The 27,316-nt window shown below is 42.0% G+C and overlaps 2 protein-coding genes across 2 annotated transcripts in view; one reads left to right on the plus strand and one right to left on the minus strand.

Moving 5' to 3' along the window:
• The first annotated feature begins 674 nt into the window (after positions 1-674).
• On the plus strand, positions 675-21,218 carry atp8b3 (ATPase phospholipid transporting 8B3). Its single transcript, XM_054603013.1, has 28 exons — positions 675-729; positions 1,178-1,269; positions 1,403-1,516; positions 2,698-2,796; positions 3,445-3,506; positions 4,722-4,794; positions 5,064-5,134; positions 6,040-6,131; positions 6,263-6,421; positions 8,055-8,143; positions 8,230-8,423; positions 8,542-8,750; positions 9,480-9,511; positions 10,061-10,217; positions 10,442-10,630; positions 10,771-10,883; positions 12,643-12,810; positions 12,995-13,106; positions 13,203-13,278; positions 13,370-13,493; positions 14,861-15,047; positions 15,176-15,399; positions 16,275-16,358; positions 16,472-16,696; positions 17,287-17,425; positions 17,675-17,805; positions 19,063-19,224; positions 21,141-21,218. Exons 1-28 carry the CDS (start codon positions 705-707, stop codon positions 21,216-21,218), a joined length of 3,480 nt encoding a protein of 1,159 aa, XP_054458988.1. The 5' UTR covers positions 675-704.
• Positions 21,219-26,774: 5,556 nt separating this feature from the next.
• Positions 26,775-27,316, minus strand: part of onecut3a (one cut homeobox 3a) — a 17,939-nt gene continuing 17,397 nt past the window's right edge. The window contains exon 2 of the mRNA XM_054603327.1: positions 26,775-27,067. Coding sequence (XP_054459302.1) covers positions 26,775-27,067 — 293 coding nt within the window. The remainder of the gene's footprint in view (positions 27,068-27,316) is intronic.

The raw sequence follows: 27,316 nt of genomic DNA on the forward strand, positions 1-27,316 counted from the left end.
TGAAAAGCAGCTGAATAATGGTTATGAAAACAACCATGTTTGTCTCTAGCTGCGGTCAACAGAGCTTCGTGATTGATTGCTCTGCTGCATCACCTGGCTGCTAGTAATTTACGATGCCCACAGACGGCGCTGGCTTACAATGCAGGTAAGTTGTGTTTATTATTTCTTCTATTTTATTGTCCCCTCAGGCTTTACTCTGTTTATTCATTTGTTGACAAAAGTGTTCTGATTACTTAGCAACAGGTTCAACATAGCGTGCTGATTTTTCTCCATGTCAATCCTCGTAGGTTTGATTCAGATGGTTAGATCGTAGCAGCCTCGGGTCTCTCTCACCAGGATTGCTCATCCAGCTTCCAGCAGAGGTTCAGCCAGAAGAGTTGGTTCATTTCTGAGTATTTCATCATATGGAAAAACAAAAAAAACAAGCATAGAGTTGTCTTCAATTCATCTTAGTAACATTTTGTTTATGCAATCAAAAGGTTAAACGAGGATGGGAACAGTTTGTAGAGCTACAACGGGTTAGGGTGTCTGATTAAATCCGCATCAATGATTTAGAACCTTTTGTTTGTTGTGCTACGGCTTCATGGTAAAACTGTGTAATGAGTAACAAGAACATTTCTTAGAGACGGACACAAGCAGCGATTTCACTCTGTTTGTCTCCTTCGTGTAGCGAAACCAACGTCTACAAACATCTCCTGTGGATCATGGACAAAGGAAGCCTTGAATCTGGTACGTCTCTTTTGACTCCATCATCCGCCTACTGCCTCTTTTAGCTCACTGTGTTTACTGACACACATTCAGAGGTGAGCTGAGTTCAGCATCTTTTATTTGAAATGAAACATACTATAACATTCATATCCATTTACACAAACTGTCAGTGTCCTATTTATGCAGCAGCCGGGATATGATCTTTAGTCTAGATTGAAATCTTCTCCTTTTGGGGATCACATTCCTTCAGGATTCTATTAGTCATTTTAGCTTGAGGCCCTAAATAGGCAACTCAAGACTCCCTTTGATATCAACAGCAGACCACTACATGCTTGCATATTAATACACATCCACAGAAGCACACACACTCTTCTGTCCATGTGTTGTGTGCAGATGTAAATTATATATGAAATACTTGCGTGTAAATGATCTCTGAGAGCTAAGAGTCAGCCTTCGATGTGTCTGACAGGTCTAACATGGGAGGTGAGGGCGAACAGCCGTCAATACCACAATCACAAACAGAAGAAATCCGTCCTGTGCTTTCACTGGGGGAGATACGCGGTGAGTTGTTCTCCTTCCCTCCACGCGGTAATCTAACACCTGTTGGCATGCTGATGCACAGAGGAACAGGTTAATGTGCTAACACTGTTTCCCTTGTGTTCTCCCTCTGCTGCGGGTTCTCGTCGGTTGCCAGGACAATGTGATCCGCAGCAACAAGTACTCCCCCCTGACTTTCCTGCCCCTGACACTGTTTGAACAGTTCCAACGAGTGGCAAATCTCTACTTCCTCCTCATGATGGTGTTGCAGGTCAGATGAAGTCTCTGCTGTCACCTCTCACGCTTTGACTCGAGAACATCTGACTTGAGTCCTTTTATGGGCTCAGATTTAGTGTTAAATGTTTACAATGTTATTATCAGGATTGTTGTTTTTTGAATGTGCATTCATGAAATGTAACATCATGGTTCGTCATTAGCGATGTGTGAAGGGCCTCATGCAGCAACATTACCTTATATTTTCTTTTAATATTAAGTTAAGAGAAACATTAAGTCAGTTCCAGATTCACCAAATGTTTTTCTGGTCCATTGTTTATTATTTGCATAGGCAACTCCCCCTACACTTTATATAAGGGAAGGTGTGGCTGCAGTGTGCAAATATTTTGGCACATTCCTAAAAAAAAGTCTGTAAAACTTCTAGTCTATTAAAATCAAGGTACTGTTAAACAAACTTAAACAAAGCAGACACGTGATTTTCCAGAGCGTTAGCACTGGTGGTACCGGAAAATCAAAAAGCATTGGAAGAGCAGCTGCGCAAAATATCATCCTATGTTTTTTTTATAGTATTATTTGGGATCAATTGACCAATATTATTTCTTTAACCCACAAATTTAATAATAAATGTGTTTTTTTATGTTTTTTTAAATTAAAAAGTGTAGGTTTCCTTGCGTTGGAAGAAAAATGTGTGGACTGTGAAAATTATTTTTTTCTTATCTTGGTAGATCTGAGTGTTCTCGGCCACAAAAAATAAGAAATCATTGGTGAATCCCAGAAATAAATGGGTACTAACAACAAATGTGGATACTTACTAAATATAGAGGAAATAGTTTTTCTTATATTGCTTTCTGCTTGAGGCCCTTGTCTACTATACCTATTCTTTTTTTTTTTAAATATATTTAATTTCTTTATTTATTTCTTGTCACATTTTTTTATGCTAAGGAGGGTAGCGGAGCAAAAGTTGCCTATCCGATGAAGCACCTTAATTAAACTCAGTTGCCACCTTGGGAGGAAACAATTCACCTAAACTAAAAAGTTATTTAACAGGATGTCATGCTATTTAATCAATTCATATTAACATCATGAATACTATCTTTTTCCAGCCTGTTTTTGTGTGTGTTTATTATCACTTGTGGAAGCACTTTGAAGGTGCGTTTAGTTTAGACAGTATGTGTGACTCCATGTTTGTGTGTTTTTGTGCTTGTGTGTGGTTTCCAGTGTGTCCCTGCCATCTCAGCCATACCTTGGTACATCACCATCATCCCACTGCTCATCGTGCTATCTGTGAGAGGGGCTAAAGACCTTGCCAACGACATGGTGAGACCACCAGTCACCCCGTAGTGCCCTCCTCCCCTCCCCTCTCACTCTGGTGGAGTCTGGAAGGGGGGGGGGACATCCCATCAGCGATTAATCCATCCCGCTCACACACAAACGCATGGTCTTAAACACAAATATACGACCGGCCCTCACGCATGCATTTATGCACCTGGCACTTAAGAATGTGCGCACTCTTCTCTCTCCTTCATTGTCCGCATTGACTCCTTGTCCTCTCCTCATTGACAAAACCAGTCATCCCAGTAGCATTAATTTTCTCTCCTATCATTAAAGCTTTTCCTTTTAAATGCAGGCGTGATGTTTTGCATGGAGAATTCTCTGGTTAAGTGCATCACTGAGTTACGGTCGTTAACAGCTCTGGGTGAAACGCTTGCTTGACCCCTCTCTATTGACTAATCATTTAGTGGAGGGTGTAAATCTCCCAGCTGGTGTCACTGTAGAGCCCCGTAATGGCGTTTCTCCTTTCTCCTTTCTCCTGTTCAACCTTTCACGGCCACCCTCACTTCCTCTCACACGCTCCCTGTCCATCACTCTTTCCTCCATCCCTCACGCTCCTCAATCTTATCTCTGTGTCTTCTCTCATTCTCTTTTTGTCTCCCTCTCTCTCTCACTCTCCATCTCTGGTTCAAGGCAAGGAGACGCAGTGACGCTGAGATTAACTCCCGACCCTGTGACGTACTCATCTCCAAGAGGTGAGGACAAAGACGGTTTGTTATTCTCTCAGGACTTGCAGTTTGAAACTGCCCTGTAATGAAGCTCTAATGAAGTGTGAATGAGTGAATCCCTAGATGGTCCCTTTGTGCATTAGAGCAGGGCAAAAACATTTTCCACACCTATTGGAAGACACAAAATTTAACCAACCTCTTGATGACACCTTCTCCTGTCTTTAGAGATACGTTGACCTCAGTCTGTTTTCTGAGACTGTTACACTCCAGATGATATGCTTTACCTTGTGAACTAAAAGACAACATAAAAAGATCATTTGTTTACTAGACTACCCTTGATAAAGACCATTGCTTTCCATATAATTCCACAGATTTCCTTTCAGTTTAAGGCACAGGATTTCATTTCAGTTTTGCTGTATGGTACTAGTTTAGTCACATATATTAGGAAATACACAATGATGCAAAAACAAATATGTCTGCGGTATGGAGGTACATTGTTTTGCAAGTTGTGAAATAGGTCAAATTTGCCCAAGTCTCTGTGACCGCATCTTCCAAGCCTGTTTAAGTGGGATGCTTTTTTCAGTTTTGTTTAAAATTTGATATGGCTAAGTTGAAATAGTTTTCCTATTTTGCCCAGTGAATGTGTACGTTTAATAAAGCATTTTATTTTATCTCTGCAATAATATGTTAATTCCATTACAAGAGAGACTTGATTGTTCCCTGCAATTGGATGGGAAAGAATATCTGTTTATACCAAAGAAAATCCAATATTGTGCATCCTTAAAAGAGAGTTCACTTATAGATAAAACAAAGAGAGTTCACTTATAGATAAAACAAAGGGAGTTCACTTAAACATAAAACATTTCGATGTTCCTAAACATAAAACATTTCGATGTTCCTGAACGTATATCGTTTTAATATATAGGTCTGCTCTGCTCTTGTTTTTGATGAGAAAACATTAATAATTTAGATGTTATTGTTGTAGTTGGTGTGTCGGTTTAGTTTGTGTATTTAAAGTCAATCGTTTTGGGTTAGGGTATTTTACATTTTTTATAGTGGCTTTTCTTTTCATTTGTGTCTTTAATATGAAATCTAGTAAAACATTATGTCTGCTCTATGAAAAACAAAGTTGTTGTGTTTGTATATATGATAGCATTGCATATATTATACAAATGTTTTTGATGATTATTCAAATGATTTTTTTTTTTCCATTTGCTCACTCCTCATCTGTCATCCTCTCAGTTTCAGCAAAGGACAGTGGAGGGATGTGCGTGTGGGAGATGTGCTGCGGATCCACAAAGACCAAATCATCCCTGTGAGATTTTCAAATCACAGAAAAACAAAACACAGAAATGAACAGCAATATAGAAAAATGAACTGTCTGAGTTATAATTGTAGCTTAAGTAGAATACGATTGCATGAATTACTTGTAAATCTACTCTATAACCTGAAATGCATAGCAATCAGCATAGCAGCCTGCAGCTCCTAAAGCTTTAAATGCTCCTTAGCTCTATTTTTCTGTCCAGTAACTTTCTACGTAGCTCTTTCTCTTTCATTTTTTCTGTTTTCTTTATTTCTTCTCAGGCTGACCTTCTCATCCTGTGTAGTTCAGAACCTCACAGTCTGTGTTATGTGGAGACGGCAGATATCGACGGGTAGGAACCTTATCTCTTCTCTCATTTTATTTGTACTGTATGTATGTACTTTATGATGACTATACTAGTAATAGTAGCAGTAAATTCAAACCAGTATAAACAATGAAGTTCTACAACATAATAAAACATAAAAAAACACTGAGTTAAGTGTAAAAATATATAATTGTAAAAATAATAGCACAAATAAGAAGTTTTGAGATGTGATTTTAACGTTGATATTGATTTTTGATGACCAAGATCTTCAGGCTCCTGTTCTGTTGCCATGGGGACATAAAAAACTTGGTCAATTCTAAAGGTCTGAAAAATGTATGCACTCTGGGACAGCACATCTGAGGCTTCGTGGTGGCTCAGAGAAGTGTAAAAGGTTCAGGATACATATGATTCAGAAACAGCGTGGGATCAGTGAGAGAGTGGTATCCGTTTGCACAGTATGATGTCTCTTTGTTACCAGGTAGAACCGGTTTGAGAGGTGAAAGTTCCTCGTGGTTAATTACAGAGTAGACAAGTTTTCTGTCAAGTCAAGTTGCAAATCACCAAAACAGTAACTCATGTTGATTTGATTATAATTCCCTACAACATTGCATGCAGGTATGGACAATTTGGGCCCTATGAGCAAAAGCAAGCTTGCAAAAAATTTCTAGCAAGATTAAACGGAGACAGCTGGTGGTGCTTCACATTACACGAACCAGGAAGAAAGTATCATTAATAGTTCAGGAACCTTTACATCCTTTGTGATTGAAAAACTGAATGACATCTTCAGGAGGTCATTTATTGCATCCTCTGTCATCTGACTAAACAAATGATTTTTTTTTTCATAAATCTCAGAGGAAGCGTTTAGTAAGTATGTACAAATTCCCCTACGAATGGCTAATAAAGATGTCCAAAAATGACTTCTCTTTTGACAGAGAGACTAACCTCAAGTTCCGGCAGGCGCTCGGTGCTACACACAATGAGCTGACCTCTCACCCCTCAGAGGAGATGCTCGCTGCCTTTGATGGTGAATAAATGTTTTTTTTCTTATTAAGAATTCAAATTAAGATGTGTTTAAAATAGAGCAAAAACAAACAAGTAAACAGAATTGCATTACTTGGCTGAAGTAAGAGCAAATGTAACCTGCTCACTTTTCAGGTGTTGCGCTTTGCGAGGAGCCCAACAATCGCCTTTACACCTTCAGAGGCCAGCTGCACTGGCGAGGAGAATGTTTTCTGCTGGAAAACGAGCACATCCTCCTGAGGGGAACAGTCCTACGCAACACAGAGTTTGCCTACGGCTTGGCCATATACACTGGTACATGTAGCAGGATTTATTCAGCGTCCAGAAGGGGATTACTGTGGAATTTCTTATGCCTGAGAGATGTTAGTGAGCAGATAGCTGATACAGTTTTTGTCCCAAAAAGGGGTGATAGCCACCATCAAACTGGTCTGTTGAGTCTGAAGATGACAGAGGAAAATAGGGTGAAGAAAAGCTTTTATATATAGCACAATGCCCCATAGAGGTGTATGATAACAGAGATAAAAATGTTTTTGTGTCCAGGCCACATATCCTCATTTCACCTTCTACTGCGGCCTCCACTTGTTTCAATGACACATTTTATTATGTGGAATACATTATACTGCTAATTATGGACAGTACTTAACTCTTGCAGCTGTGTCTTAAATGTGTGTCTGTTAACGTCTGGCAGATTACAGGCTCCCCCTGTCTTTTTAAGTGATCATTGATCGGATATTACTGGACCAGGCGGAGGTGTCATGGATCTCACTGCTATGACCCTTTTCAGTTCTGGTAACGCGGATCAATAGATCAAATTCTTCCAGAGATGGGTTTTATACCATTCATCAGAGAGTGTCTATTGGTGTGACCCCAGTTCAGCCTGGTTATAACTCTTAACCCCCATCACACACGCTTGACACACGCCTACTTTAGATTATGCACGATCAAGGTTGATGTTGTTGTAGCAAGATGAAGTTAGAGTCAGTTTCTGTTCTGGAACAGTCTGAAGATATGGCAAATAGTCTCAGCAAGTTGAGTTCTTGCTCCCAACTCGTCAAATATCGACGATTGGTTAGTGGCTCTCGGCATCTGATACGGACGCACCAAGGCAACCTTTAGCGTCTGTAGAGGCACCCGGCTTTCAACTCACTCCAATATGAACCCATCCACATCGTTATTATTAGAGTAACGGACGTCGTAAAAAGAGCGTGAAAATCTGCATAGGACAGAAAGGGTGGTTGGAGGGGTCAAACAAACATAAGACTTTCACCCAGGAGACCACTGTTTGTGTAGTGTTTGTGGAACCAAGTCAATGTTGAGTTATTTTAACATACTTTTGTTTCCTAACTTCAGTACTTAACCAAAGCCATGGCTGTACGTAACAATCGTTATTTTTAGCCCCAGCCACGATATTTTCCTTAACCTAACCAAGTAGTTTTGTTGCGTAAGTAAACCTCAAACTAAGTACGCCTACTAGGGAATTTTTTTTTTTTTAAAAGAGACGGAATGCATGTAATGAGCTTAAACTGACACGCCATCCCTGAAAAGTCCAAAACTGACGCTAGAGGGGTATTTAGGGGTGTCAAAGTGTTGGACCCCCGACCAAGAGTCTGCATTTGAGTTGAGTTGAGAGTGAGAATGTGTTGTCTCAGTACATCTCTAAAAGATTGAGACATCACTAGAAAACACAATGTGATACTTTATTAATCCCTCCAAGGGAAATTCTATCTTCCCGCTGACCTCTCGGCAGCAGGGGTCAAACAGCCCCCGGGAACATGTAGGTCTGCAGCATCTTGCTCAAGGGCATGTCAGCAGATGCTCGCTGACACAAGGGCTTGAACCTTCACCCTCTGGCTGCAGGATGGTCTCCCACCTCGCCCGGGCAGCCCTCCGGAGCGATGTCGTCTAATAGTTGTCTGCTCTGTACCAGGCGCGGACACCAAGATCATGAGGAACTGCGGGAAACTGAGAGTGAAGAGGACTCAAATGGAGAGAGTTTTCAACAGAGTGGTGATGGGGGTGAGTGGGTAAAGGGCAGGTGGACGACAAGCACGAGGCCACTCGCGGAGTTATTCTTAACTGTGTGTGTGTGTCTGGCTCTGCAGATCGTCCTGTCCGTGCTGCTGACAGCTCTGCTCCTCGCCATCGGCGCTGGCGTGTTTTCGAGTTGGGTCATGAGCCACACAGGGCCTCTGTCTCCTCTGGTGGTTAACGGCAATCCCGTCTACACCGGGTTCCTCATCTTCTGGAGCTACATCATCCTGCTCAGCCCGGCCATGCCCATTGCTCTCTACATCTCGTTAGTTCCATCGACAACACTGCACTCATTTGAGGGTAACGGGAAGGTTGAAATACATCTGTGTTTGTGTGTTTACTGTCTTACTGTGTATGTGTCCTCCACGTCTGTGTGTCCACAGCTTTGAGGTGATCCACACGGTCCACAGCCTGTTTATCGGCTGGGACAGGGAGATGTATTGGCAGCCGGCAGACAGACCGGCCCAGGCCAGGAATACCTCACTGAATGAGGAGCTCGGCCAAGTGGGATATCTGCTGAGTGACAAAACTGGGACACTAACACAGAACCGTCTGCTCTTCAGGCAATGCTGCATAGCTGGGGAGATCTATGGTAAAACCTAATGAAACCAAACCATATTGTATATAGATCTATCTGTATTTACTATACATCTTATAATATTTTACTTGTCTTTCTGAGAAGAAGAAAACAACAACCAAATGACAGCACTTCTACTTATTACAAAACAAAGTATCTTTATCTAATCATAAGCTTCACAGCTAGCTGGAAAAAAAGAAATATCCAACCACTTGCAGATGTTTTTTCAATTGTATCTTGCACTTTCAACAGGATGCACATCAAATTATGAATTCAACATGCTCTCGAAATGCATCTTCACAGGAGCTTAAAGGGATTGTTCAGATTTGTTGAAATGATATACTCTGTTACATATTTGTTTGTGTGACAGAGTTTGATAATTACAGCAGAGCCAAGTTTCATCACTGGCTCCCAGCGGAGTAAATATCCATCTGGAGAGCCGGCTTCCTCAAGAGAGAGCGAGACAGCAGCAGACACTTAACATGCTCGTATCCAACAGCCACAAGCCCATCTACTAAATATTTAACACCGGCTCTGCCCACTGAAGACAAACTGTAATTGATACCTTGTCAGAATCACATCAACCATATGTCTGAGCCACTTCCTGGTTCAACCCAAATGTCTGTTTTTTGGTTTTTTTTGCTTTCTTTTTATTTTAGTTTGCATTAGCTAATCTTGTACTTTAACTCCATTTCAAGTACTTTTTGCAAGTTATTAAGTATAATAACTTCTCGACTTTCACAGGTGATGCAACCGTCCAGGCCGAGGACATAGAGGTATACAGACTCCCAAATCTGCATCTTTGAACTTTATTTTATTCTTTCTTTGACTCTTCCACACATGTTTCCAACTAATTCAAAGGTATTCTCAAACCTTTCTTCATGGTAAATATTTTCTCCTCTATGTGCATGGTTTTATGTCATGTTCAAAATAGATTCTCAATTCAAAACAAATCCTGATTTAAAATCAATTATCAATAGAAAATTGTAAAATTTCTCCTGAATCCAGAAAAGTGCGTTGATGAAGGTTTTATCAATCGTCATGTTATAACTAATAGTTGTTGTTTTTTTAAAGAGCCCTAACAAAATAAATAGTATGAAACATAGTATGAAAGTCCAATTTTGCACGGATGTAAAGAAAAAAGTAAATAAAGTGTTTGAAAACAATAGAAATTTGGAAAAAGAAGATTTTTCAAGACTGTGAATCGATTCAGAATCATAGACGATAAGAATCAATCAAACTGTATTCCTCCCTAATTGCAGCAATGTCTAATATCACTGCACAGTAATGTTTTATGCACCACCTTTCTCCCCCTACGTGTGCAGCCCATGGACTTGAGCTGGAATCCGTTCTCCTGCGGTGGGCTGTTCATGTCGGCTCCCGACCTGTTGGAGAAGCTCAGAGGACAGCAGTGTCCACTCAGCAGACAATTCTTCAAAGCGCTGTCTCTATGTCACACTGTCATGGCAGAGTGGAAAGAAGGTTGTTGTTGTTTGTGTGAGAGTATCAACTTCTGTTTGTGATTTCAGAGTAGTGTCAGTTCAGTGAAATCTCAATGTGTGATTCATGCTTCCACCGTGTTTTGTTAATCTGTTATTATATTGTTCACAGAACTTATGTCACTTTCTTAAATAATTATGGTCCTGATTATAAAACATTCCTGGAAGACAACTTGTTTACATCCACCTTGCATGTTATTCCTCCAGAGGCTCCGGTCTACCAGGCTGCGTCCCCAGATGAGGAAGCTCTTGTTGGTGCAGCCAGGGAGCTCGGCTGGGTCTTTCTTTCCAGGACGAGAGACTTTATCGACGTCTCCGAGCTGGGTGTCCCTCGCCAATATCAGCTGTTGGCACTGGTGGACTTTACCAGCAAGAGAAGACGCATGTCCGTACTGGGTGAGAGTTACCCTCCAAATACACACTAACAACGTATCTACAATCTCTTGTTGTCTTTTATCATTGTACTAATGATAAGTTCTCCCATGTCAACTTCTTTTCTGAAAAAAATGATCCATACTGTTTTGTTTTGTTTTCAGTTCGGGAGCCGGAGGGTGGGTTAAAGCTGTACTGTAAAGGGGCAGACATTGTGATCCTCGAGAGGCTGCATAAGGACTGTCCATACCAGGAAAGGATGGAAAGAGCCCTGGAGGTGAACTAGAGTTTCTACTACTACTATTGAGCCTACTTTATATATGACACTTTTAGTATCTTTTGGTTTCCGTTTTAGTATTAAAGAAGTATTCCACCACAGGAAAGATCAGCTTTTCATTAAACAAGGCTTTAAAAGAAAGGCACAAATATTCTTGAAATTCGGGCCACATGACAAGAGAAAACAGAAAAATTGAGAAAACACCCAGAATGCACTGGGCTTGTTACCGCCACTTAGAAGACAAAGTACAATACTATTTTAAGTGCTAAAACCCAACCTTACACTTACTAATTGTTTTACTGTGTACTTTTAGAAGAAAAAAACAAAACACTGTTGCTATTACGCTTGCTCAGACTTCCAATTTGGCCCACTGGTTGTGTTTGTTTATTCCAGTTTCTTTTTCCGGATCCTGAAACATGTCTCAAGCACTCCACTGTCCACTTGTAGCCCAAAGCTTGGGTGTAACATTACTCTTGGTTGTTCTCACCAGCTCTCCCTCCTCCATACGCCTTAATTTGTCCACACTGTAGTCTGGGTCACATAGCACAAGTAGCCCAGAATGTCTGATTCCAATATTAATATTGCGTACTTCCTTATCTACAGGGACATTGCCTTCTGCCATGGTCTTCTAGCTCAATGGTGAGCACTGGGAGCAGGGATACAAAACATTTGAAAGTTCAATCTGTAGTTCAAACAAACAGCCAAAGAGCGAAACCCATCATCCGGCCGATTTTTGATTAAAATGAGCAGGGGCCTCTGGGTGCTGGCAACAAGGAGGGAATTTCAACATTGTTTTGTTGCATATACAACTCCACATTGAAATTTTACAAAGCTGGTTGACAGTTGGTAAAGTATCCCTTTAAGCAGTTCACAATTTCGAAAAGTTCACAATCTGAGCCTATTGTGTTAGCAATGCAGACAATTGATTATTAGTTAAAAAAAACAAACAGCTGAGGTTGATGGGAATGTCTTTGGTTTTGCATGTATTTGAACAGAAACCAAAGTATTGGACACATTTGCATTAATCCTCAGGAGGACATTAATGTTGTAAATTTCATGGCAATCCATCCAGACGTTACACTTAAAACTGTAATAAGATGCGCTAGATGAAAAGTCATCAGGTGATGAAAGTCATTAGGATTTATCCTCTGTGCTCCATGAATACCACCACCAAATCCAATCCATCCAATGGTTGTCCTGATTATCACTGAAAGCCCAACATGTCAACCTCATGGTGAAGCTAGAGGGAGGATTGCCAAAATATATAGGATTCATCCTCAGGGGACAATGAATCTATGAACCAAATTTCATGGAAATTTATCCCACTGTTGTTGGTGGACCAACCGTTGTACCAACATTGCCATTCCTAGTCCCACGCTGCTAGCATGGCTAAAACATATGTACTCCCTTTGTGCAGTAAAGTTGTTGCTCTATTAAGTAGTAATCATTCAAATAAAACTTTATTTTATATTTATAGTCTCTTCGTCGTGATCATCTGTACTCAACGTACAATATCTCTGTTATCAATTATCTGATTATCAAAGCGTGTACACACTTGCTTTACGCATCTCAGAGTAGTTTAAAGTTCATGATCAATAGACTTTTAAAGAAAGGATCAGCAATCCTGTATTGAGATAATTGAGCCATGAACCGCAGTGTTTATCTCATGTTTCTTTTGTCAATTCCTCAATTCTGCCTGAAAGATCACCCAGTAAATAATGTGCAGCCTATAATAACGTGTTAACTTATCTTCTGTCAGTTGTTTGCCCAGGCCTGTCTGAGGACTTTGTGTGTTGCGGTTCGATCTGTTCCCGAGGCATTATGGGAGCAGTGGAGTAAAACTCTGGCCCAGTCTGCTGCCATGGCGACAGCTGAACGTGACGCACTGCTGGAAAAGCTATATGATCAGATGGAGATGGAACTGCAGGTGGGCTCGATGTCATTTTTACACGTCTATTTTCAGTCCATCAATTAAAGTGGTAAAGCTGATCATTGACACACATAAGTCTTTAAATCAAGCTTAATAGTTTCTGCACTTAACTTTTCCCCAAATTAAGATTTTGTATGTGTGGAGCACAAAGCTACTCATTTGAACATTCCTTTTTTTGTAGCTTATAGGGGTGACAGCGATAGAGGACAGGCTTCAAGAGGGCGTTCCTGAAACTATTGCACTGCTTCAACAGGCTGGCCTTAAAGTATGGGTACTCACAGGGGACAAAAAAGGTATTGTGACACACTGTAGCAGGAGATAGGAGTGGCGCCACTTTGAATGCTGTGATGCAGCTTCATGTCTTGTCCCCTCTCTCTTCATCCTTGCAGAGACTGCTGTGAATATTGGATATTCTTGCAAGCTACTGGATCCTGAGACCAGATTACTGGAATGGCAGGAGCTGAGGTTAGCACTGATTTAAAATAAAAACCACACAATCAAACTCTTGCACACACTCACACCAGCTCATTGATCTTTGTATGTTTGCCCCCTGCAGACAGATACTCCAGTCCCCAGACCCAGGGGTCAGTTTCTTCAAGGCCAGACAGATGGAGCTGTGGGCTGTAGACAAGCAGCCGGCCGGAGCAAAGACTGCCGTGGTCCTCACTGGTCCTGAGCTGGTAAACACCGGACAAACAGGAAATGGGTTTCTCATATGGTTCTCAAATGACCAATTAGCTGTCGTCATATAGTTTACAAATGACTTTGTTTGAAGGAACACACAGAGAATGAGAATCCTCTTATAGTGATCTGTCATTTTTATTAGCTCAAATTGATCTCTATATGATAACTAATTTATTTTTATTTTGCTTTATTTCTCATGCAGATTACCATCTAATTGACATTTGCTTATTTATTAAATTAATATAAAGTATTTAAACAGACAGCTTTGCCATTTGCTGAATTTCATTGACTATTTCCAAATACATGTGCACGTGTTTCCAACTCTTCAGCGGTTTTAAGCAAGGCTTCAACCACAGGTGCTTCTCCCAGTGTGCATTTGTCTCCTGTCTTCAGCTCTAGCAGCCTCACTGTTTCTGGTTGTTTGAGTAAACTTCAGAGGTAGGCTGAAGAACAAGTTTCACTGCTGCATCTCGTCGGCGAGTTTTTGACAGTTTGTCATAAGCTTCTAGGAGACTCATTTCTCATTGAGAGAAAATATTTTCTTTTTCCCGTCATGATTTCAATGTGAATGCATTACCAGCCTCAGGTAGCCAGCCGGAAGCAGACGGGTTACAACGAGTTAAATGTTAATGGGAGTAAAGTTTAATTAAATATAAAAAATCCCCAAAAAATCATATGTTGTCATGTATGAAAAGACCCTTGAAAACTATAAGCAAATCTTTTAATCAACATTTGTATAGGAATGATTCTGTCCCAAGCATTTTGATCAATATAAGCGGTTGATCACTTTAACTGTGATCACTATGAGCGGTTTCCACTGTACTTGATTTTTTGGCCACTTGGGGAAACAAGCTGTAAACACAGCAATGACTTTAATTGATATGGCAAACTGGGTAGCAAACAGTTGCATTGCATGTTTAGACACCTAATAGATAGATATATACTAATTAAGGAGCAACATTAGCATTAATTTGAAGTCATATTTGTGCATACCTAATGAATGTAAGTCCAATATTCACTCTCCTTTTAGCTCTGCTTTTTGTCTCTACCAAATTCTGAGAAAATGATATGCCATAACTTTATTAAACCAAAACAACAAACTGAAACTCTCTGAACACCATAGATCTGAAGGGAACATCCGGCACATTGTTACTATAAAATATTGATTATAGCACCTTTAATCCTGGCAGATCTAAAAAAAAAAAAAAATTATTGTATGAGATGTCAAAGCTGTCTATCTGAAACCTGAAAGTAATGACGCCGTCTCCTCTGAAGGTCCTGTAAGATGTACTTCAGTGTCATTTTATCTATTTATGACAATAATATAACCTTAACTGAGCTGTTTGATGGCGTTGTGCTCCAGGCAGAGTTTGACCAGAGACCAGAATGGGGGGCCACGTTCATGAGCCTGGCAGAACAGTGTCAGTCGGTGCTATGCTGTCGTGTCACACCTGGACAGAAGGCCGACATCGTCACATTGGTCAGAAAACACACCCGCTCTGTCACCATGTCCATCGGGGACGGTGCCAATGATGTAAACATGATCAAGAGTAAGTAGTAGTAGAGTAAGTACCTATGAGTGTGCTATGTTACTTTGTGTACATTGTGCTTTCTGCTAATATGTTTTTATATTTCTTCCTCTTTTTCAACCTTTTTTCTTACTGTTCCCCAACACCAGCTGCTCATGTTGGTGTGGGACTAGCAGGAGTGGAGGGAGGTCAGGCAGTGCAGAACGCCGACTACGCGTTGTCCCAGTTCAGATTTCTGCAGAGGCTTCTACTGGTCCATGGGCACTGGTCATACCGACGCATTTCCTTCTTCTTGCTCTACTTCCTGTTTAAGACCTGCGGCTTTGCTCTTGTGCACATATGGTTCGGTTTCTTCAATGGCTACAGTGGTCAGGTTAGACATACAAGGATGAGACTTAAAGGGATAGTTAGGATTTTTTGAAGCTGGTTTGTAAAGTGCCCTTATCCGTTGTCTGTGGATGGTGGTCGACACACTCGTAGTTTGGAGAATCAGGCAGGAGTATTGGTACATGAGCAAAGCAATGTACTGCTGTGGACGGCAGCAGCAAAACTTGTTTTACCCACCTAAGAAAAGAAAAAAACGTATCAGTTTGAATTGCCATATTAAGAACATTTTTACCACCTTACCTTGCCGTAAGAAAGCCTTTTTGACGGGGAACTGATGCGGCTTTTGTTATCTTTAAAGCCACAAGACTTCATTTACAAAAACAGTAATTTTACCTCACAGAACACAGGAATTGCTGGTCTACTGCAGCTCCGGTTAGTCAGTTTGATGTATTGTTGTGTCCCTTTGGTGAATCCAAACTAACCCATTTAAAACACCATAGTCACACGATGACACAAATTAAATAACCCATCGAGGCAGCAGTAAACCAGCAACTCCTGTGTTGTGCGACGTAAGATTACTGTTTTTGTCTAAGGACTATTGTGGCTTTGGAAAGAACATAGATGGAGATTCAGTTCCCATTTGGAAAGGACAGTCTGACAGTTAGGCAAAGCGGTGATGTTTTACTGCTGTCTCCGTCCAAAGCAGTACATAGCTCTCCTCTGGGGCTGATTCTACTGCTTTTACAATCAGGGGTGTGACGACTGCCATCTACTGTAGTTGATACACTGACTATGCCAAGTACTTCATGCAACGCCAATTCCAAAAATTCGACCCATCCATTAAGAGTCACATAATGAACTGAAGTTCAAAATGGAGAAAACAATCCTGCATTTAATTCATCATCCATTTCTCTCCTGCAGTCTCTGTATGAGCCATGGTTCATCGCTCTCTACACCGTCTTCTACACAGCGTTCCCAATTATGTGTGTGGCCTTCTTTGAGCAGGTGTGGCAGTTTAAGAGTTGGATGTTTTTATTAACTCAATAATCCTATTTTGATATTTTCATTATTGATATAATTCAGTCATAATTACTTCATCCTGTGGCTTTATGTTTTAGGACGTGAATGCAGACAGCAGCCTGAAGTGGCCGGAGCTGTACAAGTCCGGACAGAGACAGGAGCTCTCCAGCCCTCTCATGCTGTCCTTATCGCTCCTGTATGCGATCTACACATCACTCGTACTCTTCTTCATCCCGTTAGGAGTCTTTTACGACACCGCCTATGACCAGCAGGTCATGGCAGTCACTGTCGCCTTGGCAGCCACGTTGACTGCCACCATTGAGGTCAGGATCACACTTTTACTGGATGCAAGCGAACCACAGAAACTTTAAATTTGAGAGGATTATTATTATTATTATTACAAAATCAAGCTGCTTTACCCGCTCAATGAAATGGACTATTGATGTCATATTAGTATGTAATTACAGTAAAAAAGAGCTTTTATTAAAAAATGTGTTCATTTTGAAATTTGATTAGTGGATTATTGTTGTCATCAGGGCTACAGCCAAGATTTAAGATGAACTATACTAAGAGTTGGTTTGTTAAAATGAATCAATGCAGATGCGATAAGTGAGTGAAGGAATTTATGTTTTTTCTTTGAAATTGGACAATGAAAAATGTTCAGTCTCTTAGTTCTTGAACTTTTAACAAAATGATTCTGTATTTAAGAGGTATTGGATAAGAGGCCACAGCTCAATTTATTAAGCTGAACAGTAAATACAGGAGCAAGCTGGTGATACTTGCTGATCTGGTGACCAGTAAAACTAACCAGGAGGCCAGTTGTGGACTCTTTGGGAGCAGAGGGTTTGGAGGAAGACTGTTTTTCCAGATGTGCCGTTCTCCTCTGATTACTATGTTTCTGTTCGTCTTTCAGATTGTGCTGATGACCAGATACTGGACGAAGTTCAATCTAGCAGCTGTGTGTGTCTCTGTGGTGCTTTTCTTCATCTGTTCCAAGATCACCAACAGCACCATCCTGTTTCAGAAATCACCCATAGACTACTACTTTATCGGTACATTTCTGCTCATCTCAGTGCACGCCAAATGTATTCATTTATGTCATTTGAGGGATGTTGCTCCTGTCTGTGGCCATTTTACTGCTGGACTTTAATCACATGGAGAAAATTAATATAAAAAATGTCGTTGACAAAAACAAACAACCAAAACACGCAAAGAGAAATGTCAATTTTAATGATTTTTTAATGTTGATCCGATGATCTGTCATCATCAGGTTTGATTGCTCTGTGTGTGCTTTTCATCAGGTGCGTCTGATAAGGCCTTCATCGATCCACTTATATGGCTCACAGCTCTGCTCACTACTTGGATGGCTGTTTTGCCCTCGGTGACCGCTCTGGCTCTCAATGTCATCCTCACCATGCATGACAAACACAAGGTGAGTAATCTGCAAGCTGGCGAGATGCTACGGGCAAAAACATTGTTTTTTTCATGCATTTTGGGATACCTTTTGTTCATAACATGCCTTCTTTCAGACTAGTGGAAAAAACCCTCTAAAATACACATTTAGATGTTCATTTAAATATGTCCCCATGCGCCTGTCGATTTTCTCCTAAATTCACCAAAAGTTAGCATTAGACAATGGCTCATTTTCATATTTGAATTTTGAGAAAGTTATACAAAAAATAACTGTCTTGATATAAGTAATCATCTGGGGATGTTTCATTGTGATATTTATTTATTTACATATTCACATGATTGTCTTTCAAAATGCATGTAATTTTACAATGCACATCTTAAAAGGCAGAAATGTCCACTTCAGCAGCAATTAAATACACCAAGCTTTCCAGTTTTCCATCCTATATATATATTCTGAAGGTTTTTACAGAGGGTTTTGTTCATATATCATTCATAGCCTGATCCAACAGCATTTTACATTGCAAATTTATTTTTATGTTTATGGAGGTTCACAGTATTTTCTGATTTATGGCGGGAAAAAGAGATATCCAAAAATTCCATCTGTAAAAACCTTTGACTCTAAAATGTCAACAAAGTGAAACAAGAATTTAGAACCTGGCTTTATACAATGTTCAGATATCCGTTCTGGAAAATGTACATCAAATATCAGAAAACTTTCAGAAATAATTGTCTTAATGTAAGTAATCAACTGGGGACGTTTCATGGTGATTTGTTAAATTTTAACAAAATTATAAGAATTTTTTTTTTACCTATCCACCTGTAATGTCTACCCTCAAAGCAGTAAGAAAAGAATGAGTAGTTTAAAACTGAAACTGAAAAATGAAAACATTAAGCAGTCAAATGGATGTAAAAAAATATCCATTGAGATTGACGGGACGATTAAGAACACAGCAGTAAACTCGTGAAGACGTTCACAGTTGTGTAATAATTTCAGTATATTTCTCAGTATTGATTGGCCAGTTTTTTTGTGTGCATCCTACTGGGTTCTGACAGAAACAATTTCTGCTAGTTTGAGTTTAAAAACATTAGGACCACCCCTACATGATATTGAATTTAGTTGCTATTTCATGTTATTTTGGAGCTGTAGGGGGCTTAGCTGTGTACCTGAGTTGTTTTCCATTCAACAGGTCTTTGTGGTTTAATTTCTATAAAAACAAAAGCATAAGCTGTGAAGGCAAATGGTCACTGATGTCCCTCTCACCTGGCTGTGATGTAGGTCCACAGTGTGTCCCGTCAGCCGGTGGAGCTGAGGTCAAAGTTCACAAGGGGGGCGTCTCATCGCCGGTCCTCTTACGCCCTCTCTCAGGGGTCCGGGCCCGGACGCCTCATCACATCGGCGTCCAGAATCCCCAGCACCGTGCCAACGGTGGATGAGAAGGTGACTGCAAATAATTACCCCACTGACTCGAGGCCAAATTCACATAAAGGACAATAATAATGTAACAAATGGCACATGAATCATGATAAATTAAGGGGAAAATATTTGATAACATAGGTTTTTGCTGCAGCATAGAAATAAAAAGATGATCCGTCATGTATTTGTACTGAAAACATGTTTTTGTGGGTAGAGCCTGCACTCAACTTTTGTATTGCTACTTTTTCCAATAAAGTAAATTACATAATATACAAAATGCAGCATGTACTATAAACCGTGTTTATTGGCTTTACATAGACAGTTTCCCTCTACATGAACACCTCTGATCTTTGTTGTTTGAGGCTGTTGTGGTAAAAAAATCTAATTTCCATCTGCTGTGGTCAGGGGGGATTTCCTTTGAAGATCAAACCAAACACAATAAACCGACAGCACATCTTTGTTTTACAATTGTTTTTATTTGTTAATTTATTTCAAAACACGCAATTTTTACCCATATTATCCTTTTAAGTTTTTATTTTTCTGTAACAGTTATTACTCAGATTTTTTTCCTTCACAAAAGTCTCAACTAGAGTGAAACTAAAAGTCCTCCACAGGCTCTCCGGCTTCTGCAGTGGGAAGAGGGAAAAGAGGCTTTCTGACCAGACGTCGTGAGTGGGTTTATCCCTTGTTTCTGTGTGGTTGCCGTCGTGTGTGTGTGTGTGTGGGAGTTTACACCAGGGTATGTATATGTATGTGTGTGTTTTAAGTGCAAGAGGTGGAATGTCCACATGGCCGGTAAATCACAGGACTCACAAAGCAGCCCAGAGAGCTCAACCTTGTCTCCTAGGTTTGGTAGCCAGATTGTCATACCTCTGATTTCATCTTTGGTTTCAGCAAACACTCTCAAAAGGCAGACTCACCCTCTCCACTATGTGCCTGTGTCTGTTTGTGTGTCTGTCGGTCTGAGTGCAATATAAGCCACTGTCTCCAGACGACTTTGTAAACTTAGGTAAGTACAATGTAAGCGTCTTTGCATTGATTGTGGCCCTTCCTTGGCGCTGGGGACAAAGACAGTCGAACATTGTAGAACAATGGAGCCATGAGCAGGGTGGGGGGGGATCAGCTTGCAAACATCAACATGGACTCCATTTTGATGTCAATGGCAGTTTGGGGCATTCATGTAAAGCTGTATGACATCAGTGTGGTGAAACATGGGGTGGGTTGGGGGGGGGGGGACTCTCTACTGTACCCTGAGTGACTGGGGTTTCTCCAGCCGCTCTGGGGAGGAGGGAGGAGGAAGGATTGGGGGGGGGGGGTCATGGAGGTCAAAGTGTGAGCGGGAGTGTGTCATAATGCCGAGGGGAGGGGAGGTGGGGTAGAGGGGTTGTACACTCTGACCCAGCAGCAACGATTAAGATTGGGGGGTCAGGTGTTTGCATAGTTCTCTGTGCAAAAGCCACCAACCGGAGCCATTTTTATTCCTCGCGGCTGGTTACATCATCATTAGATTAGCAGGAAGTCGTGGCGGGTGATGGGAAGTATGGTCTTTTGCACCACAGCTCTTGTTCTCTACTCCTGCAGTGCACTACATTGTGGCAGTGGGTGGTGGGTGGTGGGGGTGAAAAGTGACGGGAGATGAGGAGAGGGGAGTGAATTTGAAATGGTTCGGTTGCGAGTGTTGTGTAACCGAGTGAAGCTCGATGGGGATGGGAATGGGGGGGGTTTTGGGAGAGCGGTCGGGGCGATGGGGCAGTCGTTTGGCAGTCGGGCACTACAGCTCGTCACAATCCAGAGAGCCTCTTTTCCCCTTGATTTTTTTGTTCTTCCGTCCTCCCCTTCCTCCTCCCCACTGGCCTGCCCTCTCTCTACCCTTTTCTTCTTGTTTTGAAACTGATTGTCTTCTACCATCACAAAGACACTTGGTTCTGATTGATTAACAGGTAACAGAAGAGGGAGAGCACAGTGTGACTGGGGGTGTCTACATCAGTCCCATTGGCGACATTCGATCCCACGGGTGAAATGACACGCACATACGCTGTTTGACAGAAAATGCTGGCGACATTTCAGGGGGGCCGGATCATCAGTTGCCAAATGGTACTGCGGTTGGTTGGTCGGTCAGTCAGTAAGAAATGGTTTCAAATTTTTCGCATGACAAATATTGCAACCCATAGCAAAGGAACATAAAAAAAACAAAAGAAACACTTTGTCTTCCACGTAGGTACAAATGAACACGCATACACAGATTGAAGAAAAGCATGTAGACAGACATACAGGTATATTAAAGGCCGCTCGGGCCTGTGTGTGTCCCTCTGATTAACTCCAAGTAAACAGCCCGTCTTTGGAAAAGCAAGACACACATTTCAGGACCCGAGTGAGGACCACAAGCTGAGGAATGAAGATTGAATGCTATTGATTGGGAGGAGAGGAGTTTGACCTCCCCCAGCACACACTGCCCCCTACTGTCTGGATTTATATACATCAAAGAAACAGGGGGAAAGGGGAAGGGTTGCAACAACACATGCACACAACCAGTGAATCCAACAGTGACGGAAAATTCTAAAAACAAGGACCCCTCCAACGCCTAAAACCCAAATCCTCCCACCCTTTTTTTTTTGTTTGTTTTGATAACCAAAATATCCCCCACCCCTTCTCCACCCACTCCCAAGTCTTTCCATCCTCCTCCTCTCCCCACAAAAATCACAGGTCATTCCTGTTGGTTTCTATACAGTTATACAATATCCATGCACAAAAGAAAAAAGCGCACCTTCTTTTCAATAGGAGGTGCTGGTCTTTAATATTCTAAGAACATCAGGAGCACTTGAAAACACCCAGGAACCTTCAAAAGTAACTGTGAAATTGTTTTTTTTTTCAGAGAAAAGACAAAATTAAAGGCAGAAGAAAGCTAACAATGAGTTAAAGGTTATCCTTCCTTTGGTTTAACATCAAATTTTTGGTAAAGAATTCAGCCCAAATCATATTTTCGTCATTTCTTTTCTTCTTTTTTTTGTTATTTTCCTTTAAACATACCCGCCTTGGACAGAGCTTTGAACCAAACATCTAAAGTGAGCACCTCTCTTGATTCTAGCCTTCTCTTCTGTCTCTTCTTTTCTCACGTAACCCTTCACAGAAACATTCACAATGTCTTTTTCCTTTATGAAAAAACAGTAAGTACATGCCGTAGCAAAAACAAACGAGAGAACGTACGAGAAAAATGAGCAAACGAATAAAAGGAATTTAACAGTATAAAGCTTCAAGTCACAAGTTCCAAAACTAACTATCATAGTATCATAGTTTCATAATCATTGTTATCATTAGCAGTATTATTTTCAGTTTAAATTACATAAAGTTTACATGAAAGGTTTTTGAGGTATTTCAGAATTAATTGTCAACACACGCCTACCGGGTCTTAGCACTACCAAGGGGGAGAGGGTCGACTGGACAGACGAGGTGGAGGGAGGAGAGAATTTGTGTCTATAAACTGTCAGTGAGTCTTCCACACTTTTCTAGTGCAGCCTCTGTGCTTGCACATAGTGGAGATAGAGAGAGACATTAAGTGGAAAGGTTTTACATCTACAGCCCTGCGAGCGCCTAGAGCCTCGGCCTTCTTACCCCCCTCTTTCTCTGTTACACAAAAATATCTCTGATGTGAGAGAGGTAAAGTGGCCGAGAGTCTGAGCACACCGGGCGAGAGAGAAAGAAAAAGATTTCAAATAAACGTAAATGCTGCGAGCTACTAGAAGATCAACGATACAGTAACAAAGACTCTGACAGATTAAGGAGTAACATATAATTTTGTTTCAAATAAATAGTGTATAGAAAATGTTTTATAGACTTTCTACATGATAAAGTGCTTGTATTCTAGTGTATCAAGATGGAAAGTCAATATGGGAGAAAATGCTGACACAGCCCCCACTCTGTGTCCCTCTCTTTGCCCCCTCCCCCCTCCCCCTCTCGCTTTCCGTCCATCCAATTATGGGTGCGTTGTCAGAATGTGAGTGCATGTTTGTAAAGGGGTGTGCAGCTATGTGCATGCACCCGCGTGGTGTGTGTGTGTGTTAATGTGTGTGCGTGTGTGTGTGTGTGTGTGTGTGTGTGTGTGTGTGTGTGTGTGTGTGTGTGTGTGTGTGTGTGTGTGTGTGTGTGTGTGTGTGTGTGTGTGTGTGTGTGTGTGTGTGTGTGTCCAGTGCAGTCCCACCCGTGGTTGAAGGGAAAAGGCACTCAACTCTGTCTGCAAGGCAGCCACCTCCTCCTGTGTGGCACGATGCAGTCCGACTGCGCTGTTTGTATGAATGTGTGTGTGATGTATCAGTCTGTCTGTAACAGTGTTGGGGGTGCTATTTATTTTTTTATTTTTTTTTTGGGGGGGGGGATTGTGTCCCCCTAGGCAGTTTGGGACCGGTAGGCTGCAGTTTCTTTGGTATCAGTGGCGGTTTCACAAACCACTCAGCTTAGTGAGGTAGCCACATTGGTTCTCACTACAAACAAATGTCATTTTCTCAGCCTAATACCTAGAGCTGAATCTAGCTATTTACCTATGCTCACTGAACTGTATACCACAAATCGATTTTTAGCTCATCATCCTTTTGGCGACGTTAACCCACTGCTTACAGCAACGTGAAGTTAGTCAGTTCCTCTCAATCAACTCCTCGGCAATGACAGTCTCTTATCTAATCTGCACCGCTAATCTGACTACATTGTTGGAAAATGCTACAGTTGCATCTTAAGACCACACAGATAACAATTGAGTCCCGAGCGTCACCCCCACCCGCCCTACGATTTTAAAAACGCAACGTGTCAGCCAGGACTTTTGGAGGTCATGTTTTGTCCCCCTCCGTTTGGCCCCGTTCTTGGGGGCTCAGCTCAAAAGGGGGCTGAGGGTACCACAGTTCTGACATGAAATGCCAAAAAGAGAGAGAGAGCGTCCGTCGTTTATTTGTCTCTTCAGCAGCTCCCTGTTTTTCTTTTCCTCCTCTTCCACACGGTAAATGTCTCCTCCGAGTCTTTATTCACAGAGAATGCAAAAAACAAAACAAAAAACAAATCCTTCATTGGCCTCGGTCCTTGCATCCCTCTTTTTTTTTTTTTTCCTTTTAAAAAAGTCCTTCCTTTTTTTTGTTTTTGATTTATCAACAAGGTGCCTTACTTATGCACAACAGAGCACAATAGTAACAAGAAATAGAAACTTTGTGTCTATGGTACTAATTAAATACCCGCATCAATATAGAGAGGAAGAGAGAAAGAGAAGGGGGGGGGCAATGGGGGTTAGAGGGACAGAGGAGGTAGAGAACCAAAGATAGAATGAGAGATCTTTCTTCTGCTTCAAAATGTGTCCAGTTATGTGTTGGAGACATTTGTAACACATACGTGTGTGTGTGTGTGTGTGTGTGTGTGTGTGTGTGTGTGTGTGTGTGTGTGTGTGTGTGTGTGTGTGTGTGTGTGTGTGTGTGTGAGTGGTATCGTTGTCATTTGAGGTTTGGTTATTGTATGCCTTAAAATCTGATTCTTTTTTTTCCATTTTTTTACTAAAAAAGTATATTTTAATTCAGATAAAAGCTGATTGTTGGTTGCTATGGCACACACCGCCCGTCGTCAGTGGGGCGCACTGTAGCTGTGTGTGAACCCTAGTACCATATTCTCTGATTCGCATTAAGGCAGTAAGCATTGGCACTAATTATTGTAGCATTTTGACAGCTGAGTGTGGTGGTTAGCTTCGGGTTAGCTACTGATAACCCTTGTGTGGGAATAACCAGGAGATTTGGTTTGAGTCACATCTGTTTTAAAGCGTTTTTCTTTTTTTTTTTTGCAAACAGATGGGATGGAAGAATGATTTGACAAAATATGAAGCCTCCCAAAATAATGTAAAATTAAACCTCCAGTACACCTCGGATGTGTCCGTCTCAGTAAGCCTGTGTGTTACTTTCTACTCTGTTGTACTTCTCTATCCCGTCTTTGTGTGATTTTCTGCACTCGTATTTTTGTGGATTTCTTGAAGATTCGGATCAGCTAAACAAATCCCTGCCTTTGCTAAATCCCTGCGTTTTCAGCATTCAGTTTAACCCCCCACCCACCCCCCCCCCCCCTTCTCCGGCTTCACCAGTGCTGGTTGGATGAGGAACAACAATAGGATAATGGTTAGCTATTGATCAGCCTTCAAAGAGCTGCAAGGGCCTGAATGTGTTGTGCCATGACTTCTCCTCAGCATCTAGTGGCTCTTCCCTCCCTCTCCTCCTCTCTGAGCCCCCACCCCCCACCCCTTGCTCTGCTGGATACAGGTCTCTGCTATGGACAGCAGGGGGCACTGTTGCTCTGCCAGCACAGGCAGGACTTTTGGAGGGAGAGCTGTGCTGCTGCTGTTGCTGCTGCTGCTGCTGCTGCTGCTGCTGCTGCTGTTATGAGGCCTTTGTGTCCCCATCTCCAGTGGGTTCCATGTGCTCCTCTTACATTCTGCTTTTCGTATGCAGCTGTAATGTAGTTGGCTGGATGCCCGAACGTGTTGTTGTCGCTTGGTTCTCAGTTATTGATCAGAGGGAAAAGCTCCCAGCAGAACAAAGAGCATGTCCAGACATCTCGCCTGCCTCTCCTGTTGGTCAGAGAAACACAGACTCTGGGCTCGGGCAGAGAGTAACAATGACATGTCTCCCTACAGGCCTCCCAACATCTGTGCAAAAAAATATAGACCTGGGCCTGGAAGACCTGAGTATCTCCTGCCGAGCATCTTGAGTTTCACCTTCAGGAGGGGTCAAGGCCCCGCTCTCTCCGTCTGCATCGATTCATTTTTCAATTCATTAGTTTGCTGTATGATCGGGCTGAGCTGCTCTCTGAAATGGCTGGCCATCAGGGAATACCTTTGGCTGAGGAATGAAGGAGACTACGGGAGGAAGAGGGAAGGGGGGGGAGAGGAGGTAGAGGCGGAGAATTGGAAAGCCGTGTTGTTGTTTTTTCATAGGCTGCGTTTGTTTTCTTTATGACGGCCTTGTGTGTGCAGGATGGGGCTTTGGATAATAAGGCTATGTGCTGTTCTGTTGTCAGATTTATTGCCGTTCTTTCGCCCTTGTTGCTTCCGTGTGCCGGCGTAGAGGGGATGAGAGAGGGACTAAAGAGGCAGACACAAAGGAGGTGAGTTGGAAGCAAAAAAGCAGAATCTGTGGCTACTTGGGTCTGGATGAAGGAGGCCGGCAAATGTGTCTTGATGCCGTCCAACGAAAACATCAAATCTTTGGTGTCTCTTTACTTTTGTCAGATGCCATAAAATGATTTTCTTTCAAAAACGACAGAATTAATGATTGTCCTTATGTGAGTAATGAAGAGTGGACCTGACTTCACAATTCACCTTTTTAGATAATGCTTGTTTTAGGTGAGAGCTTGAAATTCTGACTGACAAAAAAGATGATTGCATGGCACAAAGGATTTTCTTTGGGGTGGGGGGGTGGGGGTGGTGGTGGGGGGGGGGCAGAGGACGCAGTCAGACGGTCCAGGCCAGGTGGGGTTGTTATAAACAGGTTTCACAGCCAATTTTCCATGTCGCCTGTTCCTCCGACCTGGTCCCTCGGCCCTCTGAAGGTCCTCTCCTCCTCTCAGGCCTTGGAGAAGGTGGTGGCCGATGTGCCCGGCTGCCCGGGGCTGCCGCCGTGGTCGTCGTGCCAGCGGTCCACGCAGCGGCGCCGCGCGTTCATAAAGAAGTTGCTGACGGTGCTGAGCTCCAGGCCGAGCTGCTGGGAGATGGTGATCTGCATTTCCTTGGATGGACGCTTGTTCTCCTTGAAGATGGCGATGAGAGTGCGGCGCTGCAGGTCGGTGAAGACCAGACGCTGTTTCTTGGGCGCCGTGTTGCGGTCCTTGTGTTGCTCCTGTTCTTTGCGCTTGCAGGCTTGGTGTGGATGGCAGCGGTGGGAGGGATGGGGATGAGAGTGGGAGGCAAAGAGGGGAAAGAGAACACAAAGCAAGGTAAATATACAAAAGTGATTATATTCCTGATTAGACGGCAAAGACAGAAGGTGGAGGGAAGTAAAGTGACTAAATGTATCATTAGCCAATACTTAAACACATAAAAACTAGTTTATACACCAGCAGAGATTCTACAGCTCCATCTCTATTGCCATATTAAAGTTGATTTAAA

This window comes from Anoplopoma fimbria, chromosome 8 (genome assembly GCF_027596085.1).
Source record: "Anoplopoma fimbria isolate UVic2021 breed Golden Eagle Sablefish chromosome 8, Afim_UVic_2022, whole genome shotgun sequence".
In the NCBI taxonomy this organism is placed as follows: Eukaryota; Metazoa; Chordata; class Actinopteri; order Perciformes; family Anoplopomatidae; genus Anoplopoma; species Anoplopoma fimbria.